We start from the raw sequence: 10,538 nt of genomic DNA, 5'->3' as shown, positions 1-10,538 counted from the left end.
TAGTATTAGAAAGTTTATTTGAAACAATGATATGGTGTTTTATTAATGATTAAAACTTAATACATTAGTTAGTAAGTACTCATAATATACCTGTATAATAAATGATTATATGTATAATTTAAAATTTTTTTGTATTTATATATTTTAGAATACTATGAAAAATAGTTTGACTTTTCACATAACCTTGTAAAATATGTAATCAAATTTTATCGTATTATAAGTTTTTAATCATTTTCAATTTTTAAAAAGTCTGAAAGTTTGGATAACAGTAACAACAAATCTTCCTAGTTATATATAGAATATCACTTGTTTATATATCACAATTTTTATAATTTAAAACCTATGAGTATACTAAGATGATAAAGTTTTAATAAATTTACATCTGGGACACAAGAATTAATAAGAGTTAAAGCCCAAACAAAATGAGAAATAGTATAACAATAAAAATGACAAAATTAGTATAATAATTAATATAAGAAAATCAGTATGATCTGGATTTTTTTTCCTTGGGAGCTTGTTCATAAAAATGAGATCCAACAATTAAATGAAAATCACATGCACATATAATCTATTGTATAATTTAAATTAAATTCAGTTCACGTATAAAACGGTGCTAAAATAATTCATGTTATTTTAATAACAAAATTTTTTTTACCAAAAGTCTCAAATATCCATGACATACATATGAGGGATATTTTACCATATTTGTATCTGACGTCTAATCATTAAAGTTAATTGGAGGAAGAATATTTTTGATAATAGAATTATTTTGAATTTAGTTACACACAAAAGAAAACTTTCGAAATTGCAATACAATCTAAAGGAAGTCATGAAGAACCATTCTCTTGTTGCTGCGACATTTCTTGTGTTCTTCATCATGTTCGGCTATGGATCAATCTCAATGGTTGATGGAAAAACACAATGTTTCGAAACTATCTATATTAGTGGAGGTTGCACCAGTGGCTTTTGCATTTCAACATGTCTGCAACGACATGGCGATAGAAAAAAAGATGTTGCCGATGGAATATGTACAGACAATGATACTTGCACTTGCTGTTATTGTTGTGGACATGGTTGTGTTTAAATTATCAGAAATTTGGGTGGGGCAGCGATGGAGATTGAGGGCAAGTGAGAGGTTCCGAATTCGAAACTTTTTACTCACACTAGACCTAAAAGAAATTGGATTAATTTTTTATGCATTGACAGTTTAATATTTTTTACACTAGCATCTATGAATATATGTCACATATGTATGATTTGAATTCATGTTACGTGTCATATGATCTAAACCCGCTAGTGTTAAAAAAAAAGTTATGCGCTGTCAATGTATAAAAAATTATTCTAAGAAATTTTATATTGAACTACATCTATGCAGCTTTTATTCGATTAAATGATACATTTATATAAAGCAATTATTTCTTATTTTAAAAAAAATAGTTAACAAGTTGAGATTTTTTTTAAACAATAAAAGTGAAATATTTTGGGAACTTAGTTTTTTTATATTTCCATAATTAAAAATTGCTATATTTTAGCAATTGTTGCCATCGATTTTTCATTTTCTAGACTAATTTTTATCAATGTAAAATTGGTTTTTTTAACAATAATTCAAGTTCCATTCCCAATAAAATACTATGAAAAATACTCTATTATAGCAAAAGATTTATTGTTATAGTTGATTATTAAATAATAAACATTAGTATGAAAAACTTGATACTCTTTTTATGGATTAATCTTTCCTACACTGACAGTGTATACACTATCAGCGTTGGATGATTGACAACTATGCAAAATTTGAATTTGAAATTCAACTGTTGCATACATGTCATGAATCCAACGATGATAGTGTATACACCGTCAGTGTAGGAAAGATTTACTCTCTTTTTATTTAGAAGAACAAATTGAACTTTGCAAGATAAGGGCATTTTAGGGTATTTATTAATTTTTTTACTCTATTTTAAAGTTTGGTTATCAAAGTGTCAAATCAAGGGAGGTAAGTGTAATTTTTAAAACATCAAGAGAACTAAGTGAAATAGTAAGAAACTTCAAGGGAGGTTTATGAAGTTATCCCTATAAATGAAAGCCATAAACTGGGCCAATCAGACTAATATAAAAAAATGAATAATGGTTCTCCTAAATTGAATTATAAATAAATGACTAAATAATTATTGGTGCGATTAAGGTGTAAGTGATCCCATCTAGAAATGAAAGAAAGACTGAAGTATGGATTAGTTGGGGCCAAGAGACAAAGAATAGAAAAAAAAAACTTTAAACTTTGTCTTTGCTGTTATTTGTTGGTTTGCAACAAGTTCAATTTTCCTCCAAGAGTTGCCCCCAAGCAAGACTTTCTTCCAAATTCAAGTAAGATTCCAAAAATCAACCAAAGTTTGGGAAGATTTGAAGCAAAAATGGAGGAAAAAAGTTGAGTTTTTCTTTTCTTTTTTTTTCCTAGCTCTCGGCCTTCTCTCTCTCTCCTTTCCTCTTGATTTTGGTTGTTTTAATTTTTTTTAAGTTAAAAAAGGAAAGATTAAATGATAAGAAAGATTGGTCAAAAGTCTTACTTGGTTCCTATGGTGACACTTGTCACTTTCTAGAGTTTTTTAACTCCAAATGTCCCAACACTTGTCACCTTCTAGAACTCTCTAGCTCTAATTGTCCCAATTCTCTCTCTTATTGCACTAAAGTCCTCCTTTTTTTTTAAAAGTTCCTTTTGCACCCCACTAAAAAGAAAATTTTTATTTTACCTCACACATTAACTTTCACATGTAAAATTTAATAAAAATATTAAGGCAAAATCATCATCAAATCAATAAATAACCAAATAGATGACTTAATAAATAAAGTATCATATAGTTAAACTAAATAAATTAGCAAAATTTCTAGGTTCTCACACCCATTCCCAACTTGAAACTATTTTCACTACTTCTTCTTAGCATTCTTACTAGTTTCTTCATCTTTGCCGACAAAATGACAAGTGAACCTTGTTTTAGAGAGATTGAAGAGTTGAAAAAAAAAGCAATATAGAGCTCACACATGCAATGAATCATCTTAATGTTGAGTTAGAAACAATGAGTAACAACTTGATGATCATCACAGATGAGAAGGAGGAATTAAGGAGGCATAAAGATTTGAGGATAAGTGAATTGGAAGAGGAGTTAACAGAGAAAATTTATGAACTTGAAGCTTGTATGAGGGAGAATGCTGGTTTGGAATCTCAAAACAACAGTTTGGCTTCACAAGTTGACATTCTAAGCAAAGAAAATGGAAGTTTGAGCAGTAAGATGAAGAGATTGAATGATGAGGTTGCTGACTCGAAGACTGAGAATAAGAGATTAAATGATGAGTTGCAAAGGGAAAATGACCATCTCAATGTAATCCTATCATCTTAGAGATTTTGCATTTTTACTATTTTTTGGCTTCTATCTCAAGAACTTAAAAAGTTGTTTTCTGTAGTTTATTTTTTTTAATAAACGAGGAACTAAAGTTGTTTTCTGTGTTTTGTGGCGATTGACTAAAGCAATCAAGGAGGAGATAGAGAAACTAGAGCGGGAGAAACTAATGGAAAAAGCAGAGGAAGAGATTTCTCACCTGGACATTGGTGTATTTCTCTATTGCCTATGCTTGTATACAATTATTTCCTTTTCTCGTTCAAACACAAATTAGGTACTATGTCTACAAAGTGACTTGCTACATATGTATTTTTTTTAACAGCGAGAATCAATAAACACTTGGAGTCCAAAATGTAACTAGTCCTCTGAAGTATTCTTTTATATTTTTTTTAAAAAAGGAACACTAATAATGGCAAATCCGTAATTTGTTTTGTATGCCCTGTATTTGGTACCCATTGAATATGCAAATGAAGTTGGACATGCTATATCAATATGCAAATATGCAATTATTTTCAACAGAAAATTCTACATCATGGTTAAAAAATATACATGCATACAAAATATGTATTAAAGTGGTCTTGAAATTCAAATTACTTTAAAGGGATTAAAAGAAATTAGTGACGGAATATTTCTTGTACAGAGTTAGACAAATTGGTGTTTAACTGTGTCGGTGGTTCAAAAGCAAAATCCAAGAAAAAATGTCAAACGTCTGAGCAACCCATAGATTTGATGTAGGAAGATCTCATGGGAAAATACAAGATCATCCATAACAAGCTTCAACTCCACTGTGACGAGCTTGAAAGAGATTCCGATGAATTGAAGCACTCTCTGGAGGAGCAAAAAGGGGCTGTTGATATCATTGAGGAGGAGGAGACAAACATCCAGTTGCTTTTTGGATGTTTGATCCCAAAATTTGTAAGCTATGTAAGTTACATTAGATTTAGATCAGCACTTATAGAGTTTAGATACGAACCAAACTTTAGTTGTAGATAACAACCTAATCTTATTTCACCACCTAATCTTAATTTACAGTTTGATGTTGGTGTTGCTTTTTTGGCTTTTGGAATAGAATGTTGCCTCATATCTTTGGGTGAGGGAGACGATTACAAGTCTTTGGAATAAAAGACTTATTACCAATATCCTAGTGTCACAGGTTGCTTGTTTTCCTACAAGCCAACTCCCCGTGCAACACTAGTGTACGTTCAAGATTTAAGGTATGAACACTTGGTTAGTTTAGCCTTAACACACAATGCGCGATTATAATGCGGAAACGCAAAAATAGTAGACAAAGATATGAGTATGTGACAAAGGAAAACTTATATTACACATAAGATTTCTATACAAGGTTGCCAAAAGGTTACCACAAATGAAAAGGTTTGGTCTATTTATAGGCAAGCCAAGAAGCTACACAAGTCTAAAGAATTCTACAACTTGGACATCTAAGCAGTTCTTTAGAAATCTCTACACAACTTGTATGTACACTTGGACACTAGAAGGTTTTACACAAATCCATACTTATTTACAAAGTTCTAAACTTATCTACAAGGCTCTTGAAAACCCTAAAAGGTTCCACAAGCTTCTAGCATGTCCTACAAAACTCTAGCAACTTGTGGCATAACTTTCATGTTTTAACCAAGCCATCAAGGCTTGGGACTTAGTTGGGGGATTAGGGTGTGAGTCTACTGATGGTCCCAATTTTGGCGCCAAAACTACTATGCATGGTGCTGTGGAACTTGGCCGGCTGGGCACGGCCTCGTACTATAGCGCGTGGATGGGCACAGACGCACGCGCGGTTAAGCACGAGCATACATGCGGATAGGCACGGTAGTGCGCAGGCGCGCACGCAGGCAAGCACTGTTCGCGTGCTGCTAGGTGCGATCCGTGTCATCCTCCCCCACTCGATGCCTTAGCCCTTCTCATATGCTCGTACGAGCTCTTTAAATTGCCACAACTTCTCAGCCGGTTTCCAGCTAATCTCCGTTTCGAGTAACCCACGCCAACGCACCAAGTATTCCTTTGATGGTGCGCGATTTTTGTGTCGGACGATACAATCGGACACGATCTCTTCCGCAACCTTATCGTACTCATCTCTTATACTCGCAGGTGCTCTTGTCGGCACACTCCTTGATAGATAATGCGGATCTTTATGAAACGGATTGAGTAAGCTGACATGAAAGACTGGGTGAAGTTGGGACAAAGTCTCAATCAATTTCACTTTGTACGCCACATTGTTAATCTTCTTAAGTACAGTAAACGATCATTCATATCGTCGCATATACCCTTGTGCACTCTGCGGATACGTCCGTGTTGGTAGAGTTTTACCAATATTTGGTCCCTCTCTTTGAACTCTCGAAACGACCGTTTACGATCAATCCATTTCTTCATCCGTTGTTGGGCTTTCTTCAAGTATAATTTGGCCGTTTCTGCCTGTTATTGCCAATCCTTGGCAAAACGGTAGGCAGGAGGACTCGAACCTCTATAACCCCCAACGATGTCCTTCGGGGTTGTCGGTTGAAATTTTAGAACAATCTCGAACGGACTCTTATTCGTTCTTTCATTTCTTTGAAGGTTGAAACAAAATTGTGCCACGTTCAGCAACTTTGTCCATTCTCGCTGATTCACTGCAACGTAGTGTCGAAGGTAAACTTCTCACACATAATTTACTCGTTTTGTCTGCCCATCCGTTTGCAGATGCATGGTCGTAGACATATTAAGCTCTGAGCCAAGCAAACTGAACAACTCTTGCCAGAACCTACCCGTAAACCATGAGTCACGATCGCTCACGATCATTGCCGATAGCCCACAATACTTGACAACATGGCTCAAAAAGAGCTTAGCCGTCATCTCGACTGTACACTCCTTTGGGGTTACGATGGATGTAGCATACTTGGATAACCGATCAACCATAATAAAGATACTCGTACATCCCTCGTAATTAGGCAACCCGACTATAAAGTCCAGTGAGACCTTTTCCAAACACGTCTCAGTATCGGCAAGGGTTGCAATAATCCGGCGGATGGTTCGTTCTCCACTTTGTCTTGCTGGGACATAAGACAAGTATGCACGTACTCATGACGTCGTCCCTCAAACTCGATCAATAATAGCGTTCTCGTATGAGGGACAGCGTACGATGCTTGCTAGAGTGGCCAACATAGCGGCTATCGTGACATTCCTTAACAATGTCTCTTCTCAAGTGTCCCCAGTCGGTCACGTAAATTAGCTGGCCCTTGGCGTAGAGGACTCCATTCTCAAGCCAAAATCTCTGTCTTTCCTTCATTGACTAACTCCATAAGCGCTTGTGTCCGATCATCGTGCTGAAATTCTTTCTTAATGCTCTCTAGGAGTAGCCCCTCCGTAGCATACACGGGCGCGACGACGTTCTTGTGACTAAGAGCATCGACTACAACGTCGTCTTACCTTGACTGTATTCAAACTCGTACTTAAATTCAACCAAGTAATCCAACTATCATGTTTGTTTGCTTGACAACTTCTTCTACGACTGGTGGTAACTCACCTCCCTATTGTCCGTCTTAATTTTAAATGGTGTAGTGGCCTTTAAATAGTACTTTCATACTCTCTACATCACTTACCTTATGATTCTCATAAGCAATCGGATGGCCGTCTTGCATATGAACTCCTCCAACGATAATGTCGGATGCATCCATGTATACTTCAAATGGTTTGGCGAAATCGGACAACGCGAAGACCGGCTCCTTAGTGATCGCATCATTCAATGCCTTAAACACTGCTTGACAAGGCACCGTTCATGTCCACGTCTTGCCCTTGCGCAGCAAATCCATTAGTGGAGCTGTAATGGCTGAATGCCCCACGATAAAGCGACGATAGTAGTTCACCAACCTAAGGAATAACCGTAGTTCCATGGGCGTAGTCGGCATCGGTCACTCCATAATGGCTTTCGTCTTCTGTGGATCCATTCGAATCTTGCCGCCCCTTACAATGTATCCCAAGAAAGAGATCTCGCGCAAGTCAAACTTACATTTTTCTTTCCGGACGTACAGCTTGTTGGCTCTTAAAACAGCAAACACTTGTTTTAAGTGCTCAACATATTCTTCCATGCTATTGCTATATATGACAATGTCGTCGAGATAAACCACGACGAACTTGTCTAAAAACTCCCTAAACACTTCTTGCATTAACGTGTAAAATGTAACTGGTGCATTAGTCAATCCAAATGGCATCACATTAAATTCGTAAGAGCTATACCTGGTAGTGATTGCCATTTTGGGTTCGTCTCCCGCCTTGATTCGTACTTGATAATATCCCTTGCGTAAATCAAGTTTAGATGGTATCACTACTAGCTGTAGTCAATCGAATAAGTCCGTGATAAGATGTACGGGATACTTGTTCTTGACTGTTATCTTGTTGAGAGCATGGTAGTCGTTACACATGCGCAAGGTGCCGTCTTTTTTACGTTGAAAAAGCACGAACGCACCAAAGGGACTCTTAGAGGGAAAGATAGATTTCGACTCCAAAAATTCTCTAAGTTGCTTCCGCAACTCCTCCAATTCTTCAGGCGACATTCAATATGGTGGTTGAGAGACTGGTTTCGTTCCTTCCACTAACTCTATGGCATGATCTACGGCAAGCCTAGGGAGAAGCTCATTAGGTAGTTCTTCTAGCAGCACGTCTTCAAACTCTGTCAAAACTACCTCAATCTTATACGGGATTGGCACCGACTCTTTAGACTCACACAGCAGCTGGTCCTCTTCACTAAGGATGGCCGTAAAGGTCGGCTCACTTTTCTCTAGTTCCTTCTCCAACTGTTGGGAACTAATCTCGGCTTCTTGACATACATTCACTACGCATGACTTACCTCCTTATGTAATGAATATAGTGTTTTCGTACGGCACCATAATCGGCCTCAACTAATCGAGGAAATGCACGCTAAAGAATATTTCATAGTCGTTGATTGGGGCCACAGAGAAGCTAGTTGTACCTGTCCACTATCCCAAGCTTACGGGTACCTCCCTGACCTCTCCTACTAGTCGTGTCCATTCACCGTTAACACCTCTAAAGTGCCTCGATGGCGGCACCCATGTAAGACCCATCTTGCGCGCGGTGTCTTTACTCATATAGTTGACACGCGCCCTGTGTCCAGTAGAGTCATTAATTGGTGCCCGTTGATGTGGGTGTCGACGTACGTCCCAACACTTGTCACCTTCTAGAACTCTCTAGCTCTAATTGTCCCAATTCTCTCTCTTATTGCACTAAAGTCCTCCTTTTTTTTTAAAAGTTCCTTTTGCACCCCACTAAAAAGAAAATTTTTATTTTACCTCACACATTAACTTTCACATGTAAAATTTAATAAAAATATTAAGGCAAAATCATCATCAAATCAATAAATAACCAAATAGATGACTTAATAAATAAAGTATCATATAGTTAAACTAAATAAATTAGCAAAATTTCTAGGTTCTCACACCCATTCCCAACTTGAAACTATTTTCACTACTTCTTCTTAGCATTCTTACTAGTTTCTTCATCTTTGCCGACAAAATGACAAGTGAACCTTGTTTTAGAGAGATTGAAGAGTTGAAAAAAAAAGCAATATAGAGCTCACACATGCAATGAATCATCTTAATGTTGAGTTAGAAACAATGAGTAACAACTTGATGATCATCACAGATGAGAAGGAGGAATAAAGGAGGCATAAAGATTTGAGGATAAGTGAATTGGAAGAGGAGTTAACAGAGAAAATTTATGAACTTGAAGCTTGTATGAGGGAGAATGCTGGTTTGGAATCTCAAAACAACAGTTTGGCTTCACAAGTTGACATTCTAAGCAAAGAAAATGGAAGTTTGAGCAGTAAGATGAAGAGATTGAATGATGAGGTTGCTGACTCGAAGACTGAGAATAAGAGATTAAATGATGAGTTGCAAAGGGAAAATGACCATCTCAATGTAATCCTATCATCTTAGAGATTTTGCATTTTTACTATTTTTTGGCTTCTATCTCAAGAACTTAAAAAGTTGTTTTCTGTAGTTTATTTTTTTTAATAAACGAGGAACTAAAGTTGTTTTCTGTGTTTTGTGGCGATTGACTAAAGCAATCAAGGAGGAGATAGAGAAACTAGAGCGGGAGAAACTAATGGAAAAAGCAGAGGAAGAGATTTCTCACCTGGACATTGGTGTATTTCTCTATTGCCTATGCTTGTATACAATTATTTCCTTTTCTCGTTCAAACACAAATTAGGTACTATGTCTACAAAGTGACTTGCTACATATGTATTTTTTTTAACAGCGAGAATCAATAAACACTTGGAGTCCAAAATGTAACTAGTCCTCTGAAGTATTCTTTTATATTTTTTTTAAAAAAGGAACACTAATAATGGCAAATCCGTAATTTGTTTTGTATGCCCTGTATTTGGTACCCATTGAATATGCAAATGAAGTTGGACATGCTATATCAATATGCAAATATGCAATTATTTTCAACAGAAAATTCTACATCATGGTTAAAAAATATACATGCATACAAAATATGTATTAAAGTGGTCTTGAAATTCAAATTACTTTAAAGGGATTAAAAGAAATTAGTGACGGAATATTTCTTGTACAGAGTTAGACAAATTGGTGTTTAACTGTGTCGGTGGTTCAAAAGCAAAATCCAAGAAAAAATGTCAAACGTCTGAGCAACCCATAGATTTGATGTAGGAAGATCTCATGGGAAAATACAAGATCATCCATAACAAGCTTCAACTCCACTGTGACGAGCTTGAAAGAGATTCCGATGAATTGAAGCACTCTCTGGAGGAGCAAAAAGGGGCTGTTGATATCATTGAGGAGGAGGAGACAAACATCCAGTTGCTTTTTGGATGTTTGATCCCAAAATTTGTAAGCTATGTAAGTTACATTAGATTTAGATCAGCACTTATAGAGTTTAGATACGAACCAAACTTTAGTTGTAGATAACAACCTAATCTTATTTCACCACCTAATCTTAATTTACAGTTTGATGTTGGTGTTGCTTTTTTGGCTTTTGGAATAGAATGTTGCCTCATATCTTTGGGTGAGGGAGACGATTACAAGTCTTTGGAATAAAAGACTTATTACCAATATCCTAGTGTCACAGGTTGCTTGTTTTCCTACAAGCCAACTCCCCGTGCAACACTAGTGTACGTTCAAGATTTAA

The 10,538-nt window shown here is 36.2% G+C and overlaps 1 protein-coding gene across 1 annotated transcript; it reads left to right on the top strand.

Annotated features, from left to right (window-relative positions):
- The first annotated feature begins 3,065 nt into the window (after positions 1–3,065).
- Positions 3,066–4,508, top strand: LOC113771764 (paramyosin-like). The gene is made up of 3 exons (XM_027316325.1): positions 3,066–3,368; positions 4,122–4,310; positions 4,419–4,508. The coding sequence occupies exons 1-3, from the start codon at positions 3,066–3,068 to the stop codon at positions 4,506–4,508; spliced, it is 582 nt and encodes a 193-aa protein (XP_027172126.1).
- The last annotated feature ends 6,030 nt before the right edge of the window (positions 4,509–10,538 follow it).

This window comes from Coffea eugenioides, chromosome 5, assembly GCF_003713205.1.
Source record: "Coffea eugenioides isolate CCC68of chromosome 5, Ceug_1.0, whole genome shotgun sequence".
Lineage (NCBI taxonomy): Eukaryota > Viridiplantae > Streptophyta > Magnoliopsida > Gentianales > Rubiaceae > Coffea > Coffea eugenioides.
This window is presented reverse-complemented; position numbering and strand designations above follow the sequence as displayed.

Coding starts and splice junctions, on each gene's coding strand:
- LOC113771764 (XM_027316325.1), top strand. CDS start 3,066: ATGAGTAACAACTTGATGATCATCACAGATGAGAAGGAGGAATTAAGG. Junction 3,369..4,121: donor GGGAAAATGACCATCTCAAT/GTAATCCTATCA, acceptor GATTTGATGTAG/GAAGATCTCATGGGAAAATA. Junction 4,311..4,418: donor TCCCAAAATTTGTAAGCTAT/GTAAGTTACATT, acceptor CTTAATTTACAG/TTTGATGTTGGTGTTGCTTT.